The sequence below is a fragment of the Leucoraja erinacea genome, chromosome 5 (genome assembly GCF_028641065.1).
Source record: "Leucoraja erinacea ecotype New England chromosome 5, Leri_hhj_1, whole genome shotgun sequence".
NCBI classification, from domain to species: Eukaryota; Metazoa; Chordata; class Chondrichthyes; order Rajiformes; family Rajidae; genus Leucoraja; species Leucoraja erinaceus.
Window position 1 is genome coordinate 96189482 of NC_073381.1, and position 25491 is coordinate 96214972.

Below are 25491 nucleotides of genomic sequence, written 5' to 3' on the forward strand. Positions count from 1 at the left end.
TCCTGGTATTGTGCTCAGTACAGACATTGTGGGCTGAAGGGCCTGTTCCTGAGCTGTACTGTGCTATAACCCCCCCCCACCCAGTTCCATCGGCATAGGTATATTTTGAATGTTGATCCCAATTTTTCCTCTTCTGATGTCCATCTATATCTGATTTGAGGAAGGACGGCAAGTCGGAGTGAAGACCCCTCTGATATGTTCTATTTCAAGAGAATGGGGTTGAGAGGGAATGATGGAACAGCCATGATTGAGTGGCGGAGTAGACTACTTGGGCCTAATTCTGCTCCTATGACATTTTCTTACAGGTCTTTAGGTTCTGTAATCAACTGTGAGAGCTGTGCGGTGGTTGACTGGGAAGGCAGCCTCCTGTACTGTAATTTAGTTGAGAGAAACAGCATGGAAGCAGGCCCTTTGGCCCAACCAAGTCCATGCCAACCATCGATTGCCCGTACACACATATGCCCCTGTCCCACTTAGGAAACCTGAACGGAAACCTCTGGAGACTTTGCGCCCCACCCAAGGAGGTTTTTGTCAGTCTCCCTACCTGCTTCCACTACCTGCAACCTCCGGCCACCATCTGCAGCCTCCGGGAAGTGCACGGAAACCTTGGGTGGGGCGTAAAGTCTCCAGAGGTTTCCGCTCGGGTTTCCCAAGTGGGACAGGGGCATAATTTTACTTCGGAGTCACGTGAGTGACTACGTGAAGAACCCACCCAGCGCGCAGGCGCGGCATTACGTCAGCAGTGCAACAGCGGCAGCAGCTGGAGCCAGGCTCTCCAGCTGCAGCATAAAGACGAGACCTCAGGTAAGTGCCTTTTTTGTTTCAGAGTCGCGCTAGAGAGAATAATGGCCTCTCGCAAGCGACCAGCCAGGAGGACTGCCTGCCCTACTCCACCCGAGGACGGGTCCATAGCGGGACGGCAGCCTCTCGCAGCGGAGGAGCTTTTTCAACGCTCCCGCTCACCCGACACCGAGCCGCCCCCAGTGCTGCAAATCTCGACGCCCCGCACAGGGAGGAAGGCGACACAGAAAACCGACCGGCCGGTGTCCTCCGATGATTCGGAGGAACGGGAACACTCTCCCCCACCGAAAAGGGGAGACGTTCGGATGAGCTGCATGAGGCAGCTCCTCGAACGTATGATTAATGAGGAGATGCGGCATCTCCCAGGAGGACGGGCTTTGGCCTCCTCCTCTCCACACCCTTCTGTACCCTCTATATTCGAGGGCAGTAAGGGAGGCCAGGACTGGGCTGGCCTATCCCAAGGGCAGGCGGAGGATATCGTCAGCATGCCGGGCGTGCCGGAAGAAGAGCTACTGGGTGTAGTGGGCCGATATGCGGCACCACCAAACAACTGGGATGGTGTTGCCACCCAGAATGGCGGCAAACTATAAACAGGCTGTCCAACAACCCGCTGCAGGACAAGACTGTGCAGCAGGCCCTTGACACCTACATCGCGCCCGAAAATTGCGGGGCGCTGAAGGTAAAGACGGTAAATGGGCAGATCTGGAACCAGCTGGGGCAGCACATAAGGGCTCAGGAGGTAAAAATGCAGCGAGTCCTGAAGCTACACTCAGCAGCCGTCACCGCCTGGGGAGGAAGACCTGACCATACCCCAGCAAGATGCCCTCGCACTGATGTGCGGCACCACGTACGAGCTAAACAACCTACGGCGGGACAACATCAGGCCTGCCCTCAACCCAACATATGCGGGCCTCTGTAAAGCTCCAGCGCCCGAACGACAGGCGCTGCTATTTGGTGCGGATCTGCCCAAAAGGCTCAAGGAGTTGGAAGAGGCGGCAAAACCAGTAGGCCTCATGAGGGCAGGGCCAGGACCGAGCAGGGCGAAGACACCCAGTTGGCCGCACGCCTCGGCAGCCACCAGCAGATACCGAGCTGGTGAAAGCCTGGTGACCGCCTCCCACTACCCCCAGTGCTCTTTTTTAGAGCGGGGCCCAGGGCGGGGCGGAGCCGTGGGAAGATGCGCCGCCCCACCGCAGCACCAACACGGACAACCTTGGGCCAGACCCACCGGAAACGACCCCACAAGTGAACATGGAGGTAGGTGGGTCTGGTTCCTGTCAACATACACAGACAAAGGGTGTAGTATTAACAGGGGGACGTTTGAGGTTCTTCAAGCATGTTTGGTGCTCCCTTACTAACAATCAGTTTATACTCAACAGTATTAGTGGATACAAGATTGAATTCAAACCAGGCGTAGAACCGCCAGTTCAGCACATGCCCCAAAGGGTGTTCCTTCCCTCGGCAGTTGAGAAGGTAGAAGGACAAGCTGAACTTGATCGGCTCGTGGCTAAAGGCATCATAGAAATGACCACACACGAGCCGCAAGAATTTGTATCAAATATTTTCTCAAAACTAAAAAAGATGGTGGATGTCGCATTATTATTGACCTGACATCACTTAATCAGTCTGTTGAGTATCAACATTTCAAAATGGAGACATTTGTCACTGCCAGACAACTGATCTCCAAGGGATACTACATGGCAAGCATAGATATCAAAGATGCTTACTATTTGGTACCCATTCATAAAGATTACTTTAAATATCTGAAATTTATCTGGAGGGGCCAGCTATGGCAGTACCGAGCTTTGCCCAATGGTTTAACGACAGCTCCCAGACTATTTACGAAAATTCTTAAAGTGGCCATGAAGAAATTGAGAGAATTAAAACATTTAGTAGTGGCCTATCTGGACGATGTTCTCATATTAGGAAGAACACGGGATCAAGCTGTCGCAGGAGTGTTAGCCACTAAACAACTCCTTGAAACTTTGGGTTTTATCCTCCACCCAGATAAATCAATATTGGAGCCTACTACTAACATGGATTACTTAGGCTTCACTATTGACACGATTCACATGACTGTCACTCTGCCCAGAAACAAAACAGTTTCACTCATTGAAGCTTGTAGCCATTTAATTGCCCACACCGCAACCTAGAATACGGCATGTAGCCAGAGTTATTGGCTCTATAGTAGCAGCATTTCCGGCTGCCCAACATGGGCCCTTGCATTATCAAAATCTCCAAAGAGCAAGGACTCATGCATTACGCCTTCATAGGGGGCATTATGATCGAAAAATGGATTACCAGCTGAAGCCAAATCAGAACTTCGGTGGTGGGTTGACAATATTTGGCACAGTCACAGTCCTATCACCGTAACCAATCCTAACATAACCATTGCAACGGATGCCAGTGCTTTAGGCTGGGGAGCTACTAACTCCAAAGACAGCACAGGTGGCAGATGGACTAATTCGAGGCATCGCTACTACACTCACTGGGCATTAACTTTTTGGAAATGCTCGCCGCCTTTTATGGGCTAAAAGCATATGCATCTGGTATGCGACACGTGCATGTTAGAATTATGATCGACAACACTACGGCAGTATCTTATATCCAGCACATGGGTGGCATTAAATCAGTATCATGCGACAAATTAACTGCTATAATCTGGCAATGGTGTGTCGAGAGACATATTTGGCTATCAGCTGCCTATTTACCAGGCAAGCTAAATTTAGTGGCGGACACCAGGTCACGAAAATTCAACGACAACATCGAATGGATGTTGGACCCAAAATCATTTGCTAAAATTATCAAGCAATATGGTACGCCAGATATAGATTTGTTTGCGTCTAGGTTAAATCACCAACTACCCATGTATGTGGCTTGGGAACCAGACCCAGAGGCAGCAGCGGTAGATGCCTTCACGCTGGACTGGGGAAATTTCTTTTTCTATGCTTTCCCTCCCTTCTGCCTCATCAGTCGGGTACTCCAGAAAATTCAGGCAGACTCAGCCTCTGGCATTCTGGTCGTGCCCGACTGGCCTACCCAACCATGGTTCCCAATGTTCCACGACATGGTGGTAGAGACACCTATGGTCCTTCAACACCACCCCCAATTATTGACTCACCCGGTAACTGGCATTAGCCATCCATGCCACCAAAAATTGAAACTCCTGGTTTCCAGATTTTGAACAGGCCTTACCGGGGATTGGGGTTATCAGACAGAACAATCACCACCATGTCGGCATCCCTGCGAGTTTCCACCAAGAAACAGTACCTGACCTTCATCAGGAAATGGGAACAGTACTGTCTGGACGCAGGGACATCCTACACGACGACTTCGATCTCGGATGTGCTGGAGTTCCTGGCCCACCTGCACCATGATCTCAAGATGAGCTACAGTGCCATCAACACGGCTCGGAGCGCACTGTCCGCATATCTAATGCCGATAGAACAGCATAGTGTGGGATCCCACCCTCTAGTCATCAGACTCCTTAAGGGGATCTTTAATACCAAACCCCCTACGCCTAGATACACTCACATGTGGGATGTGAGTGTAGTTCTCACACACCTTCGAGGTTGGCCTCCGGTGGGATCCCTGAGCCTGGAACAGGCCACTTACAAAACCCTCATGCTCATGGCGCTTGTCTCAGCTCAAAGGGTCCAGTCGCTCCATCAGCTTAATCTAAACTACATGGTGACCACCCCAGATACCATTACTTTCACTATGCCGGGGTTGGTAAAACAAAGTAGACCAGGTACATCAAACTCCCCGATGATCTTCCGGGCTTACCCTCCAGAACCTAGGCTGTGTGTGGTGACCCACCTTCAACATTATCTAGACACTACCCAAACGCTAAGAGGGAGAGAGAAAGCCTTATGGGTTAGCCACAGGAAGCCTTTTGGACGGGTAACCAGCCAAACATTATCCAGATGGTTGAAACAGGTCCTCAGCATGGCAGGGATTAACACTAATGTTTTTAAATCCCATTCAACCAGGGCAGCGTCCACCTCAGCGGCGGAAAGGATGCAGGTTCCCCTCGACCACATCCTCAGAGCAGCGGGATGGTCAAGGGAATCGACATTCCAACGATTTTACAACAAACCGCTGATGGAACAGGACGTCTTTGCGGATACTGTTTTACAAACCGCAAAGTTATGATTTAAAGCCCATGGGAGCTATTTTGTTTTTGTTATAGTTAATAAATATTTCTTTTATAACTAAACAAACTTGTTGGTCTCTAGCTACCACTTCCTCCCTCGATGACCTTTCGGCAGTGAGTGATATAACTGTTACACGGTTTGAAATCACAGACCTTTGAAGTCTTCACGTAGTCACTCACGTGACTCCGAAGTAAAATAGTAAGATTAAACGAGTACTTACCAGTACGAAGTTTGATCTGTATTTTACGAGGAGTTACGATGAGGGATTACGTGCCCTCCGCTCCCACCCTCATTATATAGATCAAATTCGGACTAATGTCTCGTTGGTCTTCACTATCTTTACTTCAACTAGTGTCTATCTGTGATTCCACACCGCTGCTTGGAAGTATGCCGCGCCTGCGCGCTGGGTGGGTTCTTCACGTAATCCCTCATCGTAACTCCTCATAAAATACAGATCAAACTTCGTACTGGTAAGTACTCGTTTAATCTTACTATTCTATGTCATTCACTCCTTATACACTAGGAGCAATTTGCAGAAGTCAATTAACCTGCAAATTCACACGTCTTTGGTATGGGGGGGGAGGAAATCAGAGCACCCGTGCGGACCCGGGGGGGGGGGGGAAAGGTGCAAACTCCACACAGACAGCACTCGAGGGCAGGATGGTTGGGCCTCTGGCGCCGTGTAGCAGCAGCTCTATCAGCTGTGCCACTAGTCAGCAAGGTGGGATGTGGATGATATGAAGGCAGATGAGATTAGTTTATCCTGGCATTGTGTCCGGCACAGACATTGTGGGTCGAAGGGCCTGTTCCTGTTCTGTTCTATGTTCTCGGGGCTCCTTCATTGTCTCATCTGCACCGGATGTTGAATGTAGTTTAGAGATACAGCGTGGAAACAGACCCTTTGGTCCACCAAGGCTGACCAGCGATCACCTATACGCTAGTCCTATCCTACACACTAGGGGCAATTTCCACAAGCCGACGAACTACAAACCTGCATGTCTTAGGAATGTGGCAGGAAACCGGAACACCCGGAGAAATCCCACTCGGGGAGGAGGTACAAACTCTGTACAGACAGCACCTGTGGTAAGGATGGAACCCAGGTCTGTGGTGCTGTCTACCAACTGCGCCTCCATGTCGCCAAGGAGATATGGATTATGTGAAGACAGATAAGATGCGTTTAAGAAGGAACTGCAGATGCTGGAAAATCGAAGGTACACAAAAATAGTTTCTCCAGCATTTCTGTGTACCTAAGATGAGTTTATCTTGGCATTGTGTTCTGAACAGACACTGCAGGCTGAAGGGCCTCTTCCTGGGCTGCATTTTTCTTTGTATAAGAAGGAACAGCAGATGCTGATTTATACCAAAGGTAAGGAAAGAACTGCAGATGCCTTCTGAAGAAGGGTTCCGACCTGAAACGTCACCTGTTGCTTTTTGCCACAGATGCTGCCTGGTCCGCTGAGTTACTCCAGCACTTTGCGTCTACCTTCTGCACTTTTCTATGTTCAGTTACTCCTACCTTTTCACCATCTGCACTGCTTTCAATCGACTGTTGAACAGATCTCGACAAAGTGGAATTTATGAGGCATTTAGATAGGTTCATGGATATGCGGTGAATGGAGGGATAGGAATTATAAGCAAGATAGACACGGAAAACTGGAGTAATTCAGCATCTGTGGAGAAAAGGAATAGGTGACGTTTCGGGCCGAGACCCTTCTTCAGACTGTGAGTCAGGGGGGAGGGAAACGAGAGATATACACGATGATGTAGAGAGATGTAGAACAAATGAATGAAAGATATGCAGAAAAGTCACGATGATAAAGGAAACAGGTCATTGTTAGTTGTGGGCTAGGTGAAAATGAGTTACAGACAATGAGACTCAACAAGACCACTTTGAAGCTGGTACAACTTGGGTGGGGGAGGGATGGATGGAGAGAGAGAGGATGCAAGGGGTTACTTGAAGTTAGAGAAAACACTGTACCACTGGGCTGTAAGCTGCCTAAGTGAAATATGAGATGCTGTTCCTCCAATTTGCGTTTGGCATCACTCTGACAATGGAGGAGGCCTAGGACAGAAAGGTCAGTGTGGGAATAGGAAGGGGAATTAAAGTGTCTAGCAACAGGGAGATCAGGTAGGTCCAGGCAGGCTGAGCGGAGGTGTTCCGCAAACGATGGCCCAGTCTACGTTTGGTCTCGCCGATGTATAAGAGTCCACATCTTGAAAAATGCATACAGTAGATGAGGTTGGAGGAGGCGCAAGTGAACCAGCATCTGCAGTTCCTTCCTACAACCATGTTCCTTACCACACATATGAGTTGTGTGCAGGTGTAGTTGCTGTGAAATGGGTTTGAGTCCCTGTTTAACAGCTGCCTGGTGTGCATGTGCAACTGATGTAATGTGTGGTTGGGGTTGTGCCAGCTTTGTGTCCTCTCCGGATGAGAGCGTTGCTGGCAAGCTCACAGTTGTTGCTCGTCTAGCTGAGCTGGTGGTGGTGGGCCACTGACGTTTCTGCTGCTGAAAGCAGGGCCTCTGAGAGGAATTTTATCAGTGGGTACAAAGTTTCTTTGGGGCCCCCTTCCCTTCTCCATCAGTCATGCTCAAAGATACTACAGGAGCTCCACACACCGCGGCTTCAGGGTGTTATAGTCCGCGGGCCAGCGATCGGAGCAATTTTTCTGGCGACCCCCTGCTCCGAGCTATAGGAAGAGAACGGGCAGGCCACACGACAGAAAGTTATAATTTATTTCTTACCTTTTCGTCTTTAGTGGGGAACCTGAAGAAAGACTGCTGTAAAGTGCTCGCTTACATTGGCAATTCGAGCACAGCTCGCTTCGCTTGTAGATGTGGGCGCCATGACAGAGGCCCATTCAAAAAACCCCCTCATATATTTGATTCCCAAAATGGCGCAACAAAATTTACCCATGAGCCCATGACCGTACTATAGCTTTTTCGTCAAGTGGTCTATCTTGCTCCTATCTTTAGCCATGCTATTTTATCCACTACAGTTTTATGCCATGATCTGTAGCCTGCAAGGCCAAAAAGGGTATGGAAGATGAGAGAGAGATGGAGTGGAGAGCTCTGTTGATTTTCTGCATTTGTGGCCTCATGCTCCTATACTCCCTCCATGATAAATATAAATGAATATAAAAAGATCAGAGGGAAGAGAGCACATTTGTTTTGAGCATCTTTGTTTGTGCTACAATATAGATAAGGAGAAAGAATTCACATTGAAACATCCTTTTGTATTGCAATGCAGATCAGATCATCAGAATTATTAGTGAAAAGAAAAAAGTAATTTCAGCCTGAAAGTAGTCCAGTCATTTTGCTCTGGGATCTTTACCCACCTGCGATGGAATGGCAGTAGAATATTTCTATACCAAGATAGTGCTCAATGTGGAGCTCAACTATGATTGCTTGCTGCTGCTACCACTATCGTTGGACAGTATTGGACACCACTGGAGCGGGCCCATGTTGATGCTGAGCACCAGGCCAAGTTAAACTGATCTCAGGTAGACACAACGTGCTGGAGTAACTCAGCGGGACAGGCAGCATCCGGAAGTGGCGGCGCTGTGAAACGGCTGCTGCTCGCCTGCAGTCTGTCTGTACTTACTTTTTTTGTGCTTTTTTTTTTGTCTTGTTCAGTTAAACTTTTGGTTATTAGGTTGTGTTATGTGTGTGTGGGGGGGGGGGGGGGGGGGGGGGAAACGGGGCTTTCTGTCTCTCCCTTCGGGGGAATGCGACTTTCTTGTCGTATCCCCCTTCTCTTCCCCTGTCTGAGCTGAGGCCTCATGGTGGAGCTGGCGGCCTCCAACCTGCGACCGACCTCAAGGATCCGGAGGTAGAGCCAGTCAGGACTTACCAACGCGAGGCTGGCCGTCTTCGAGCTGCGGCGGCGTTCGGGAGGCGGCACGACTCGGCGCTCCGGTGAGGGCGGACGGTGCGGGGCTGAGACACCCGTGGGGGCAGCTCGGCTCCCGGCTGGAAGGCGCTCCCGTGAGGGCGGCCCGGTACGGGGCTAAGACGCTCCCGTGTGGGCGGCCCGGTGCGGGGCGGAGACGGTGCTCCGGTGGCTGAGGCGGCGTTCTGGCGGCGGCGACCTGAATCCAGGGCTCGGCCGCGGGCCAGTGGACGACATCGTTGGGAGCGCGCTGGCCACAGGCTGGTGCCTGCTTTCCGGAGCTCCCGCGGCAACAGCTGTGTCCGCTGGACTGGAGGGCGGCAGCTTCGACCACCCCCGGGCCGCGGAGCTTGAACCGCGGGACTGACTTACCATCGCCCGGTGGGGTATCGTCTCAGCGCAGAGGGAGAAGAGGAGGGAAGAGACAGTAACCCTAAGACTTTTGCCTCCATCACAGTGAGGAGGTGCTTGGTGAACTCACTGTGGTGGATGATAATTTGTGTTTATTGTGTGTTATTATTACATGTATGGCTGCAGGCAACAACATTTCGTTCAGACCGAAAGGTCTGAATGACAAATAAAGAATTCAATTCAATTCCATTCATCTCCGGAGAGAAGGAATGGGTGATGTATCGGGTCGAGACCCTTCTTCACACTGATCTCATCTGCCTGCACATGATCCATATCTCTCTATTCCCTGCACTTCCAGGTGTCTATCTAAAAGCCTCTTAAATGCCACAATCGTACCTGCCTCCTCCACCACCACCCCTGACAATGCGTTCCAGGCCCAAACCAGCTAACAAAATTGCCCCGCACATCTCAATTGAACGTTCCCCCTCGCACTTTATAGCTCTGCCCGCTAATGTTGGGCATATCTACCCCATCTGGCTACCCGTCTGTGCCCCTCATCGCTTTATATACTTCTATCAAGACTCCCCGCAACCTCTCACGTTCCAAAGAAAACCATCTAAGTTTATCCAGCATCCGCTTGTATCGAAAAGCCTCTAATCCAAGCAGCATTCTGGTAAACCTCTGCACCCTCTCCAAAGCCTCCACATCCTGTAATGGGGTGACCAGAACTACACACGCAATACTCTAAATGCACCCTAACCAGGAGTCTTGTGAAGCTGCATCATGATTTCTTGACTCTTGAAAGTCAATGCCCTTGGCAGTTCTGAAAACAACTAGTAAATACTGGATCCATGTCATAGAAAGTGTTACTATTTTAGCTGGTACTGTACCTGATGAGTGTTGAGCCATGGAACTGCTGATGCTGGTGCCCAAAGTGCTGGAGTAACTCAGCAGATCAGGCAGCATCTCTGGAGAACATGGATAGGTGACGTTTTGGGTCGAGACCCTTCTTTCGACTGATTGTTGTGTGGGGGAATATTTGACTTGCCTGGGATTATGTGTGCATTATGATTTGAAGTAGCAACTGGATAGGTTGAGGTTGTTTTCCCAGGAACAGAGGGGGCTGAGGCGGGACCTGATGGAGGAATATAAAATGATGGGGGAAATAAATATGGTAGATCGAAAAATCTTTGTTTACATAGTATGAGTGTCTAAGTCACGATGGCATAGGTTTAAGAGGAGAAGTTTTACAGGGGAAATCTTTTCACACAGTGGGTAGGGATTGTGTAAGAAGGAACAGCAAATGCTGGTTTGTACTGAAGATAGACACAAAGTACTGGAGTCACTCAGCGGGTTAGGTCTCATTGCTGGAGAAAAAGTATAGGTGATGAGGATAGAGGATGTTGCCGGGACTAGAAGGTCTGAGCTATAGGGAGAGGTTGAGCAGGCTGGGTCTCTATTCCATGGAGCGCAGGAGGATGAGGGGTGATCTTATAGAGGTGCATAAAATCATGAGAGGAATAGATCGGTTGGATGCGCAGTCTCGTGCCCATCGTAGGAGAATCGAGGACCAGCGGGCACAGGTTTAAGGTGAAGGGGAAAAGATTTTATAGGAATCTGAGGGGTAACTTTTTCACACAAACTGTGGTAGGTTTATGGAACAAGCTGCCAGAGGAGGTAGTTGAGGCTGGGACTATCCCAACGTTTAATAAACAGACAGGTACATGGATAGGACAGGTTTGGAGGGATATGGACCAAATGCAGGCAGGTGGGACTAGTTGTAGCTGGGGCATGTTGGCAGGTGTGGGCACGTTGAGCAGAAGGGCTTGTTTCCTATGACTATGATAGGGATGGTGGTGTGGAATGAACTATATGAGAGATGATGTAGAAATATAACTCACGCTTCAAGTCGAGTGTCTGACCCACACTGGGCTGACTGTCCTGGGCCTCCTCCATTGTCAGAGTGAGGCCCAGTGCAAATTGGAGGAGCAGCACCTCATATTTCACTTGGGCTGCTCACACCCCAGTGGTATGAACATTGACTTCCCTAACTTCAAATAACCCTTGCCTTTCCCCTCTCTCTATCCCTCCCCGTTCCCAGCTCCCCGACCAGTCTGACGGTCATTTTATCTCTATTTGCTTTGTTGTTACCTTCACCTAGGTAACAATTATCTATTTAACATTTTTCCTTGATCTCCGTCCCCTTTGTCTCATTTTCACACATTACACTTCCTTATCTCTCTATTTCCCTCTCCCCTGATTCAGTCTGAAGAAGGGTCTTGACCCTAAACCTCACCCATTGCCTCTATCCAGAGATGCTGCCTGTCCCGCTGAGTTACTCCAGCATTTTGTGTCTATATTCGGTTTAAACCAGCATCTGCTGTTCCTTCTTACACCAAGTGCTTAAATTACATGGGCTTAGAACACTGCTAGTAAATAGGATTAGTATAGTACAGTCTGTGGAATTCTCTGACTCAGAGCGTGGTGGAGGCCGGTTCTCTGGATGCTTTCAAGAGAGATCTAGATAGGGCTCTTAAAGATAGCGTAGTCAGGGGATATTGGGAGAAGGCAGGAACGGGGTACTGATTGAGGATGATCAGCCATGATCATATTGAATGGCGGTGCTGGCTCGAAGGGCCGAATGGCCTACTCCTGCACCTATTGTCCATTGTCTATTGACTCTAGCTCTATCAGGATGTGAATGCCGTATTTTGTGCTTGTTTAAAATATATTAGGTAGATTATTGTCTATGTTTCAGGAGTCTCCACCTGCAGGCTTAACTTTGTTTTCACTTAAAAAAAAATTGCTGCATCAGTATTGATTTTTAATGCAATTGTAGTAAGACCTCTACATTAAAACTCTTAAGCCTTGCATGTGAACTTCCTTGCATGCAGCAATGTTGTTAAACAGAGAATGGTTCATTGAGGGAACTTGTCCCGCCAGTAACTGACCAGAATGTGACAGAGATGCTGACCACAGTTGGAGTGTGAAATGTTTCATTTTCATGCTTCAACATTGTAACAATGGAATTGTGACTTGCAGCAGATTAACAAGCCCTTAAATGCAAAATGCACATATAATAAATAATAACCATAATACGTGCAAAAACAGAGATCTTTAGTGCAACCAAAGTCCCGGTAGCTCATAGTTACTGAGGTTAGTGTCCAAGTTGTTGGTAAGCTATTCTTAAGCCCCAGTCCCACTTATGTGTCCTTGGCACGCTAATTACGCGACCTCGTGGTCGCGTTGAGGCTCGACGGTCCCGCGAAGGTCGTGCGCTGTCTGGAGCGCGTGACGTCATTTGAAGATGGACGCAAAATGCAGGAGTAACTCAGCGGGACCGGCAGCATCTCTGGAGAAAAGGAATGCGTGAAAGAAGTATGAAAGAAGGGCCTCGACCCGAAACGTCTCCCATTGCTTCTCTCCAGGAATGCTGCCGGTCCCGCTGAGTTACTCCAGCATTTTGTGTCCATCTTCAATTTTCTTGGCCCCGCTCTGGGAGTAGAAGTGGGGGCGGATTCGGACCGCAACGGCCGTGAGCCCCAGGCCGAGCTCGGTGAATGTTTGCCTGGTTTTGCTGCTGTTGGAGGGGAGATGTTGTGTCGCGCCAGGGTCTTGGGCCTGTCCCACTTTGGCCGTCAGTTACACGACAGGCAGTTGGCGCGCGAAGATTTTGTTCGTTACAAAATTTCGGATCACCGAGCGATACCCTGCACAACTCCATACCCCTCCGCGCTTCTCAGTGGGACAGGCCCCGCGTGGCCACACAATGCCCGTGCACCTCAACGCGATCATGGGGTTGCGTAATTTGCGTGCCAAGGACACGTAAGTGGGACAGGGCCTTAAGTTGTCACTGTTTTCAGGCTCCTGTACCATCTTCCTTGCTGTGGGTGATGAGCGCGTGGGCAGGGTGGTGTGGACCTTTGATGTTGGCTGCATTTATGAGGCAGTGCCTCCTATAGATCCCTTTGATGGGAGGTGGAGATGGGTGTGGGGGAGGTCATTGTCTGTTCTGGATCTGGCAGTGTGCACCACTCACTGTAATTTGAGTTTATTTTACTGTAGAGATACAGTGTGCAAACAGGCCCTTCAGTCTACTGAGTCGGTGCCGACCAGCGTTTACCCCAACACTAGCACTATCCTACTCACTAGGGACAATTTATAGACACTGATTAATTAACCTACAAACCTGAAGGTAGACAAAAATGCTGGAGAAACTCAGCGGATGAGGCAGCATCTATGGAGCGAAGGAAATAGGTGATGTTTCGGGTCGAGACCCTTCTTCAGACTTAAGTCTGCAGTTCCTTCTTAAACTTATAAACTTGTACATCTTTTGGAGTGAGGGCGGAAACCGGAGCATCAGGAGAAAACCCACATGGTCACAGGCAGAACATGCAAACTCCGAACTCAATCTCCGTATAGTCAGCACCCGTAGTCTGGATCGAGCCCGGGTCTCTGGCGCTGTGAGGCAGCAACTCTACTGCTGCGACACCGTGCCGATCAATCTACTCCGTTCCTGGGCGTTCGCGTTGCCGAACCAGGCTGCGATGTAACCGGTAGGCTCTTTCCTGCACACCGCCAATGTTCAATAGAGTAACCTCATTATATTTAAAAAAATAAACTTCCACATCTGCATGGAACTGGAAAATCTGATATTTTTAGCCTATTCCCGATTTTGTTGATTTTCTTTAGGGATGAAGGGAGTAACATTTGGTGCAAGATAAAGTTCGATTAAAGATAGTCCGAGGGTCTCTAATCAGTAGATCGTAGCTCAGGACTACTCTCTAGTTGTTGATAGGAATGGTTCAGTTGCTGGGAAGAAACTCCCGGAATCTGGAGGTGTGCGATTCACACTTCTGTACCTCTTGCCCGATGGAAGAGGAGTGACTGGGGGGAGACTGGTCCTTGATTATGCTGCTGGCCTTGCCGTGATTGCAAGATGACTAAATGGAGTCAATGGAAGGAAGGTTGGTTTGTGCGATGGTCTGGGCTGCGTCTACAATTCCCTTCAGTTTCTTGCGGTCTTGGGTGGAGCTGTGATGGACATGCTGAACTGCCTGAGCCTTGTAAGGAAGTAGTAGCGATGGTGTGCTTTTTTGGCCCTTGCTTTGAGATGGGTGGTCCAGGACAAGTTGCTGGAATTCCAACCTTTCAACCAGATGTCTGTGCCGAACATCATGCTATGATAAACTAGTCTCATGATCGATATTCCTCTGTTCTCTGCTTCTCCACGTTATCAACAAGTGGTATCGCAGGCGGTAGAGCTGCTGCCTCACGGCGCCAGAGACCCGGATTCCATCCTGACTACAGATGCTGTCTGTACGCAGTTTGTATCTTTTCCCCGTGACATGCATGGGTTTTCTCCGAGAAGCTCCCTCCAAAGACGTACAGGTTTGTAGGCTAATTGGCTTTGCATAAAATGTAAATTGTACCTAGTGTGTGTGTGTTGGATAATGTCAGTGTATGGGGATCGCTGGTTGACGTGGGCTCAAAGGGCCTGTTCCCACGCTGTATCTCTAAACTAAACTAGATGAAGTTGGCGTTCCAAGTTGATAACATGGCCAGAAAATGATCTGCCTGTATATGTAATAGATTCTCCCGCTGTGTTTCTTCTGCCAGGTATTAGCATGCACTGTGTGAAGGATGAGCACACAGCTATCAACATGAACCTCCACTATCTGGACAACGGCACAGTGATGGTCAACTTCATTTATCAGAAGGAACTCTTCTTTATCCCACTCGGGTTTGCACTGAAGGTGAGATCGCATGTTCCACCCATTAAAAATCCCGAACGGGACCAAATCCTTTTCAGGAATGCATTGGCATTAAACTTCGTTGACCAAGGTTACATCATTTGCTTTACATTTATATTTGAGGTTGAGGTTTATTATTGCCACGTGTACCAAGGTATGGTGAAAAGCTTTGTTTGGCATGCTATCCAAACTGATCAGTTAATACTAGACATAAATATCACCAAATCAAACAATAATTTCAAACACAGGGGCCAAACAGAGTGCATCACATTGTAGCGCATCAGTCCCATGGGCAAAGTCCATTGTCCACAATTGGCTGTCTTTTTGAGGCAGTGCCTCCTATAGATCCCTATGATGAGGTGGGGTTGGGTGTGGGTGGATGTGGGGGAGGTCATTGCCTGTTCTACATCTGACAGTGTGCACCACTCAATGTGTGAAGAAGGGTTTCGGCCCGAAACGTTGCCTATTTCCTTCGCTCCATAGATGCTGCCTCACCTGCTGAGTTTCTCCAGCATTTTTGTCTACCACTCACTGTAATTTGAGTTTATTTTACTGTAGAGGTACAGTGTGCAAACAGGCTCTTCAGTCTACTGAGTCGGTGCCGACCAGCGTTCACCTCAACACTAGCACTATCCTACTCACAATTTAAAGCCACCAATTAACCTACAAACCTGCACGTCTTTAGGAGTGAGGGAGGAAACTGGAGCACCCGGAGAAAAGTCACTCTACCTGTCCAAGTCACCCTGCAACCTCCTAGTATTCTCTTCGCAGTTCACACTGCCCCTCAGCTTTGTGTCATCTGCAAATTTCCTGGTGTTACTTTTAATCCCATCATCTAAATCATTAATATATATTGTAAATAGTTGCGGCCACTCGCCACTGCCTGCCATTCTGACAGGGACCCGTTTATTCCTACTCTTTGTTTCCTGTCTGCCAACCAATTCTCTATCCAAGAATTATTATTATTCTTTAATAATTGACTCCAGCATCTTCCCCACCACCGATGTCAGGCTAACTGGTCTATAATTCCCCGTTTTCTCTCTCTCTCGCTCCTTTCGTGAAAAGTGGGAAAACATTAGCTACCCACCAATCCACAGGAACCGATCCTGAATCTATAGAACATTGGAAAATGATCACCAATGCGTCCACGATTTCTAGAGCCACTTCCTTGAGTACCCTGGGATGCAGACCATCAGGCCCTGGGGATTTATCACCCTTCAGTCCCATCAGTCTATCCAACACTATTTCTCGCCTAATGCAAATTTATTTCAGTTCCTCTGTCTCCCTAGGTCCTCTATCCTCTAGTACATCAGGTAGATTGTTTGTGTCTTCCTTAGTGATGACAGAACCAAAGTACCTGTTCAACTCCTTTGTAAATGCCAATCCTTATAAAATGCTTTCTATGGCGTAGAAGTTGGTGAGAGTTGTTGTAGACATGCCGAACTTCCTTAGCCTCTAAGTTGATGTGCTTTCTTGGTCGTTGCTTCAATATGGGTGATCCAGGAGATGTTGTTGTTGGATATTGACTCCTCTTAATTCTAATTTTTCAACCATCTCTAATTTGGCGATGTCAATGCAAACTGGGATATGTGGACTGCTTCACTTCCAGAAGTCCATCACTATCTTCATTGTGAGAAAGGCTGTTGTCTCGACATCTGGACACGAGGTTCTCAATCTCCTTCCTGTACTCCATCATTGTGTAGGAAGGAACTGCAGATGGTGGTTAAAACTAGATATAGACACAAGAAGCTGAAGTAACTCAGCGGGACAGGCTGCATCTCTGGAGAAAAGGAATAGGTGACGTTTTGGGTCGAGACCCTTCTTCAGACTCAGGAGAAATGGAAACGTGAGATATAGACGGTGATGTAGAGAGATACAGAACAAATGAATGAAAGATATGCAAAAAAGTAACGATGATAAAGGAAACAGGCCATTGTTAGCGGTGGGCTAGATGAAAACGAGTTACAGACAATGAGACTCAACAAGATGACTTTGAAGCTGGTACGACTTTGGTGGGGGAGGGATGGAGAGAGAGGGGATGCAAAGGGTTACTTGAGGTTAGAGAAATCAATGTTCATACCGCTAGGGTGTAAGCTGCCCAAGTGAAATATGAGATGCTGTTCCTCCAATTCGCGCTGGGCCTCACTCTGACAATGGATGCAACACCTGTCTCTATACCTCCTCCCACGCCTCTGTCCAGGGACCCCGACAGCCCTTTCAGGTTAGGCAGCTAATCACTTGCACCTCCTCCAACCTCATCTACTGTACCCGTTGTTCAAGATGTGGACTCTTATACATCGGCGAGACCAAACGCAGACTGGGCGATCATTTTACGGAACACCTTCGCTCAGCCCGCCTGGACCAACCTGATCTCCCGGTTGCCAAACACTTCAATTCCCCTTCCCATTCCCACACTGACCTTTCTGTCCCCCAGGTCTCCTCCATTGTCAGAGTGAGGCTAAACGCAAATTGGAGGAACAGCATCGCATATTTCACTTGGGCAGCTTACAACCCAGTGGTATGAATATTGATTTCTCTCACTTCAGGTAGCCCCGGCATTCCCTCTCTCTCTATCCCTCCCCCACCCAAGTCGTTGTAGCAGCTTCAAAGTCATCTTGTTGAGTCTCATTGTAACTCGTTTTCATCTAGCCCACAGCTAACAATGGCCTGTCACCTTTATCATCATTACTTTTTTGCATATCTATCATTCATTTCTTCTATATCAAAATTCAAGAGAGTTTATTGTCATGTGTCCCAGATAGGACAATGAAATTCTTGCTTTGCTTCAGCACAACAGAATATAGAAGGCATGTATACAGAACAGATCAGTGTGTCCATATACCATTGTATAAATATATACACACATGAATAAATAAAACAGATAAATTGCAAATAAACTGATAATGGGCTATTAATGTTCAGAGTTTTGTTTGAGTTGAGTTCAATAGCCTGATGGCTGTGGGGAAGTAGCTATTCCTGAACCTGGTTGTTGCAGTCTTCAGGCTCCTGTACCTTCTACCTGAAGGTAGCAGGGAGATGAGTGTGTGGCCAGGATGGTGTGGGTCTTTGATGATACTGCCAGCCTTTTTGAGGCAGCGACTGCGATAAATCCCCTCGATGGAAGGAAGGTCAGAGCCGATGATGGACTGGGTAGTGTTTACTACTTTTTGTAGTCTTTTCCTCTCCAGGGCACTCAAATTGCCGAATCAAACCACGATGCAACCGGTCGGCATGCTCTCGACTGTGCACCTGTAGAAGTTAGAGAGAGTCATCCTTGACAAACCGACTCTCCGTAATCTTCTCAGGAAGTAGAGTCGCTGATGTGCTTTCTTGATAATTGCATCAGTGTTCTCGGACCAGGACCATTGATACCTCTCGTTTCCCTTTCCCCTGACTCTCAGCCTGAAGATGGGTCTCGACCCGAAACGTCATCTATTCCTTTTCTCCAGAGATGCTGCCGTCCCGCTGAGTTACTCCAGATTTTTGTCCGTCTCTCTCCGCCTATGTCCGTCTCATTATTTGATACCCGGCCCACAATGGTGGCATCGTCTGTGAATTTAAATGGAAATAGATTTGTACACAGCTGCCCTGTCGTGGGTGTACAAGGAGCAAAGAAGGGGCTGAGAACACATCCCTGCGGAGCACCAGTGAAGAGGATTATCGTAGTGGATGATTTGTCCCCTATCCTCACTGGTTGGGGTCTGTTGGTCAGGAAATATAGAAACATAGACAATAGGTACAGGAGTAGGCCATTCGGCCCTTCGAGCCTGCACCATTCGCCATTCAATATGATCATGGCTGATCATCCAACTCAGTATCCTGTACCTGCCTTCTCTCCATACCCCCGATCCCTTTAGCTACAAGGGCCACATCTAACTCCCTCTTAAATATAGCCAATGAACTGGCCTCAACTACCTTCTCTGGCAGAGAATTCCACAGATTCACCACTGTCCTCATCTCGGTCCTAAAAGATTTCTTCCTTATCCTTAAACTGTGACCCCTTGTTCTGGACTTCCCCAACATCGGGAACAATCTTCCTGCATCTAGCCTGTCCATCCCCTTAAGAATTTTGTAAGTTTCTATAAGATCCCCCCCCCTCAATCTTCTAAATTCTAGCGAGTACAAGCCTAGTCTATCCAGTCTTTCTTCATATGAAAGTCCTGACATCCCAGGAATCAGTCTGGGCGAACCTTCTCTGTACTCCCTCTATGGCAAGAATGTCTTTCTATGGCAAGAATGTCAAGGATCCAGTTGCAGAGATGTCTGCTGACACCAATCCCCACGAGTTTGGTGATAAATGTGTTTAAGATAGAGCTGTGTTCTTTGAGTATGGAGTTTCGATGTTCTCCCTGTGACCGACCGCATAGGTTTTCTCCTGGTGCTCCAGTTTTGATCCCACACTCCAAAGATGTACTGGTTTGTAGGGTTATGTGGCTTCTGCAACATTGTAAATTGTCGCTAGTGCGTAGGGTAGTGCGAATGTACCTGGTGATTGCTGGTCGGCACGGATGGGCCGAAGGGCCTGATTGCACGGTGTATCTCTAAAGTCAGTCCCATCATTACTCTGTGTAAGAAGGAACTGCAGATGCTGGTTAAAATCAAAGGTAGACACAAAATGCTGGAGTGACTCAGCGGATGAGGCAGCATCTCCGGAGAGAAGGAACGCCAGGTGGGACTAGTGTAGCTGGGACATGTTGGCCAGTGTGGGCAAGTTGGATGGAAGGGCCTGTTTCCACACTGTATCACTCTGACCCGAATCGTCACCCAGAGATGCTGCCTCGCCTGCTGAGTTATTCCAGCATTTTTGAGTCTCCCATCAATTTTCCAATTCTTCACTTGAATCAGTAACATGACTCATCAAGATGCATGTGGCGGCAGGCTGGTTTAACCATTTGCTTCTGTTTCTATTTTGCTTCATCCCGATCTAGCAGAGATGTTCCTGTTTTGTGTTTTTGCAGGGGTTAGTTGATTTCACCGATTTCCAGATTTACCAGGAGTTGATCAAAGGGAAGGAGAGCAACTCCTTCTTCAAGAGTTGTGTGGCGCAGATGCTGAGACTGGTGATGACGGAGGGCTGCACCACCAAGAAGCAGCTCTTGAATTACCTGGGCCAGAGGTTCCGCGTCAAGCTTTATCTCCCCGAGTGGTACACCAACGAGCAAGCCGCAGAGTTCCTGTTCGAGTCAGTGACACTTATTAATATGCATCATGTGCTGCTTATATTACCATGTTACCACAGTTTAGTTTAGATAGACACAGAGTGCTGGAGTAACCCAGCGGGTGGGTCAGGCAGCATCGGTGGAGAACAAGGATGGGTGAGGTTTCAGGTCCAGACCCTTTTACTTCAATCCAAGCATCACCTATCCATGTTCTCCAGAGGTGGCTGCCTGACCCACTGAATTACTCCAGCACTCTGTGTCCTTCTGTGTAAACCTTGTGTAGGACAGACCTACAGGAGCTGGTTTAAACCGAAGATAGACACAAAAAGCTGGAGTAAACCTGCGAGTCGGACAGCATCTCTGGAGAAAAGGGATAGGTGACGTTTCGGGTTATAGAGTGATACAGCGTGGAAACAGGCCCTTTGGCCCAACTTGCCCACACTGGCCCACATGTCCCAGCTACACTAGTCCCACCTGCCTGCGCTTGGTCCATGTCCCTCCAAACCTGTCCTATTCATGTACCTGCCTAACTGTTTCTTAAATGCTGGGTTAGTCCCAGCCTCAACTACCTCCTCTGGCAGCTTGTTCCATACACCCACCACCCTTTGTGTGAAAAAGTTACCCTTCAGATTCCTATTAAATCTTTTCCCCTTCACCTTGAACCTATGTCCTCTGGTCCTCGATTCACCTACTCTGGCATCTATCCGATCAATTCCTCTCATGATCTTATACACCTCTATAAGATCATCCCTCATCCTCCTGCGCTCCATGGAATAGAGACCCAGCCTACTCAACCTCTACCGATAGCTCACACCCTTTTGTCCTGGCAACATCGTCGTAAATCTTCTCTGAATCCTTTCAAGCTTGACAATATCTTTCCTGTAACATGGTGCCCAGAACTGAACACAATACTCTGAAGAAATCCTCCTCTCGGACCAGCCGCAAACACACACAATACTCTGGCGCCACCTTGTTTTGAGCCAGAGGTTCACTTGCACCTCCTCCAACCTCATCTACTGTATCAAGATGTGGACTCTTACACATCGGCGAGACTAAACCAGACTGGGCCATCGTTTCGCTGAATACCTTCGCTCAGTCCACCTGGACCTACATGATCTCCCGGTTGCCAAACACTTTAATTCTCTTACCCATTCCCACACTGACCTTTCTGTCCTGGGCCTCCTCCATTGTCACAGTGAGGCGAAATGCAAATTGGAGGAACAGCATCTCATATTTTGCTTGGGCAGTGGTTATGAATATTGATTTATCCAACTTTAAGTAACCCTTGCACCCCCCTCTCTCCATCCCTTCCCAACCCAAGTCATACCAGCTTCAAAATCATCTTGTTGAGTCTCATTGTACTAGATTTTGCCTCGCACACAAGGCCTATCTCTCTACATCACCGTATCTCTCTACAGTATATCTCTTATTTCCCTTTCCCCTGACACTCAGTCTGAAGATGGGTGTCCGCCCAAAACGTCACCTATTCCTTTTCTCCACAGATGCTGTCTGACCCCACTGAGTTACTCCAGCTTTTTGTGTCTACCTTTGGTTTAAACCAGCATCTGTAATGACTTCCTAAAGATTTACGAGGATGTTGCCAGGACTCATGGCAAGCTATAGGGAGAGGTTGAGAAGGCTGGGTCTCTATTCCTTGGATTGTAACAGGATGAGGGGTGATCTTATATATGGTGATAGATGTGGCCGGCCATCCGCTCACAGACATGCGTCCTGGCCCCTATGCAGAACAAGGTTGCCAACTCCTGTCATAGTGCATAAAATCATGAGAGGAATCGATCGGGTAGACACACAGGGTCTCTTGTCCAGAGTAGGGGAATTGAAGACCAGGGGACATAGGTTTAAGGTGAAGGGCAAAGGATTTAATAGGAATCCGAGGGGTAACTTTTTCACACAAAGGATAATGGGGTGTATGGAACAAGCTGCCAGAGGAGGTAGTTGAGGCTGGGATTATCCCAACGTTTAAGAAACAGTTAGACAGGTACATGGATAGGAGGGGATATGGTGGGGGGGATATGGTCCAAACGTAAGCAGGTGGGACTACTGTAGATGGGACATTGTTGACCGGTGTGAGCAAGTTGGGCCGAAGGGCCTGTTTCCCTGCTGTATCTCTCTACGACTCTATGGTGTCAACCACTCTAGTTGGTAAAATGTCCTCCTTTCTGAAATATGGCTTCCCCTCTACCAAAACGGATGGAGTTCTCATCCGTAATCCCTCTAGCTGCTCTCACTCTCTCTTCGCTGAGACCGAGCTGAAAGGTAGATTCCCTGGCTCTCATTTTCCACATCACCAGGCCTAGCGTTCATTGCAGCGTACTTCGCAGTTTCCGCCAACTCCAACTCAATCCGACCGTCTGTCACCTCTTCCCTTTTCCCCTTGTTGTATTTTACTCACTTCCAGACTTTCTTGTACATTTCCCCGCTCCCCTGCCTACCACCCCTTGGCATTCTCGGGCAGCTGGTCCATTCTGGTCTAAACTGAACACTTTTCCATTCAGTTCCCCCCTTCCCGCCGTCCACAGGCCCAAAAGAACAGCGCCAGAGACCCGGGTTCGATCCTGACTATGGATGCTGTCTGTATGGAATATGTATGTTCTCCCCGGGCGCTCTGGTTTAATCCCACACTCCAAAGACGTACAGGTTTGTAGGTTAATTGGCTTGGTAAAATTGTAAAATTGTCTCTGGTGTGTAGGGTAGTGTTAATGTGCAGGGATCGCTGGTCAGCGCTGACCCTGTCGGCCGAAGGGCCTGTTTCCACACTAAAGGTACGCCTTTAGTACCTTTAGTTTATTGTCACGTGTACCGAGATGCGGTGAAAAGCTTTTTGTCGTGCACTAACCAGTCAGCTGAAAGACTATCCATGCCACAGTGTGCAGGTACAGGATAAAGGGAATAACACTTAATGCAAGATAAAATGCAGTAAAGTCCGATCAAAGATAGCCCGAGGTTCTCCAATGAGGTAGATGGGAGGTCAGGACTGCTCCCCAGTAGGTGATGGGATGGTACAGTTGCCTGATAACAGCTGGGAAGAAACTATCCCTGAATCTGGAGGTGTGCGTTTTCACACTTCTGTACTTCAGTTTAGAGATACATGACAAAAACAGGCCCTTCTGCCCACTGAGTCTATACCGACCAACGATCCCCCTACAATTTTACCAAGCCAATGAACCCACAAATTTCTGTATTTCTTGCCTGTTGGGAGAGGGGAGAAGAGGGAGTGACCAGGGTGAGACTGGCCCTTGATTATGTTGGTGGCCTTGCCGAGGCAGCGTGACGTTTCAATAGAAGTATCACATAAACCACGTTACATTTTTATTTCCTCCCACATGGCACAAAGGCTGCCATGTGTAAGATCTATAAAATGCTCTGCATTTTCTCCCATGCTGCTCTTAACAGCCTGGGAACTACCCCAACGTTTAAGAAACTGTTGGACAGGTACATGGATAGGACAGGTTTGGAGGGATTTGGACCAAGCGCAGGCAAATGGGACTAGTGTAGCTGGGACATTGTTGGCCAGTGTGGGCGAGTTGGGCCGAAGGGCCTGTTTCCACACTGGATCATTCAATGACTTTATAACAGCACCTCTCAAAGATGTGCTCTTGGGCAAGTGTAGCAGGTTCAGTGAAACACCGCCCACGTGCAAATGTACAGTGAAAAGCTTTTGTTGCGTGCTATCCAGTCAGCACAAAGCCAATACATGATTACAATCCAGGCATTTATAGATACATGATAAGGGAATAACGTTTAGTGCAAGATAAAGCCAGCAAAGTCTGATCAAGGGTAGACCGAGGGTCTCCAATGAGGTAGAAAGTAGTTCAGCACTGCTCTCTGGTTGTGGTAGGATGATTCAGTTGCCTGATAACAGCTGGGAAGAAAACTGTCCCTGAATCTGGAGGTGTGCGTTTTCACACTTCTGTACCTTTTGCCCGATGGGAGAGGGGAGAAGAGGGAGTGGCCAGGGTGCGACTCGTCCTTGATTAGTCTGCTGGCCTTGCCGAGGCAGCGTGAGGTGTAGATGGAGTCAGTGGAAGGGAGGTTGGTTTGTGTGATGGTCTGGGCTGCGTCCACAATTCGCTGTAATTTCTTGCGGTCTTGGATGGAGCCGTTCCCAAACCATGTTGAGATGCATCCCGATAAAATGCTTTCTATGGCGCATCTGTAGAAGTTGGTGAGGGTTGTAGGGGACATGCCACCCAGTAGAAGTGTGGGTACAATCTCACCAAAGCGACTCCAGTGCAGTGAGAAAAGAACTTGATCATCAAAGCAAGAGATATTACGACTTGGCAGCATACATATATAGGCTTGCTTCGCAGGTCTTGATCCTGGAGATGTACAAAACAAAATCTAGCACAGTGGAGTAGCTGGTAGAGCTGCTGCCTCACAGTGCCAGAGACCCACGTTCAATCCTGACCTCAGGCGCTGTCTGTGTGGAGTTTGCACAGGAGCACTGGAGTTTCCTCCGGGTGCTCCAGTTTCTTCCCACATCCTAAAGATGTGCAGGTTTGTAGGTGAATTGGCCTCTGTAAATTGCCCCCCCTAGGCAGTGGTAGCGAAAATGGGTTAATATAGAGCTAGTGTGAATGGGTGATAGCTGGCCGGCATGGACTCGGTGGGCCGAAGGACCTGTTTCTATGCTGCACCTGTAAATCAAACTACAAATAGTTATTCTGATGCACGATGTGAGGCTCGCCAATAGCGGTGTGTGTTTGATGTTCTTGCGATGTAATATTTTGATGCATTGTAAGAATTATAAAGGTAATGGGCCTTTGCTGCAGTTATTACTCATTGCTTAATAATGGTGCTCTGTTTGTTTGCCTGCAGTCACTGCCTGTGTGTCCACTTGAAGTCTAACGTAGAGAAGTTCTATTTGCTCTGCTTGATGACCCGGAAGTTGTTTGCATTCGCCAAGGGTGAATGCCAGGCAGAGAATCCAGACAGTTTGATAAATCATGAAGTATTGACTCCCGGTCAACTCTACCTGATGTTTTTGAAGGTTCGTGACTTTGCATCCAACACATCATTCTCCCACATTTCCGTCACCTCCAACGTGATCCCACCACCAGTCCCATCTTCCCATCCCCACCCCTTTCTGCCTTCCATAGAGTGCTGCAATACTAAGTAAGTAAGTAAGTAAGTACGTTTATTGGCCAAGTATTCACATACAAGGAATTCGCCTTGGTGCTCCGCCCACAAGAAACAACATGACATACAGTGTAGCTGGGAAATTGTTGGCCAGTGTGGGCGAGTTGGGCCGAAGGGCCTGTTTCCACACTGTATCATTCAATGACTTTATAACAGCACCTCTCATACAGTTACGAATGACTCAGAAAACACTAAACATTAATAATAATGAAACAT

At 48.3% G+C, this 25491-nt stretch overlaps 1 protein-coding gene across 1 annotated transcript in view; it reads left to right on the plus strand.

The window, feature by feature from the left end:
• The window catches only part of polr1b (RNA polymerase I subunit B), a 69415-nt gene that overhangs the window by 16736 nt on the left and 27188 nt on the right, over positions 1–25491 (plus strand). Inside the window, exons 5-7 of the mRNA XM_055636310.1 lie at positions 14823–14959; positions 19915–20138; positions 24955–25126. Coding sequence (XP_055492285.1) covers positions 14823–14959; positions 19915–20138; positions 24955–25126 — 533 coding nt within the window. The remainder of the gene's footprint in view (positions 1–14822; positions 14960–19914; positions 20139–24954; positions 25127–25491) is intronic.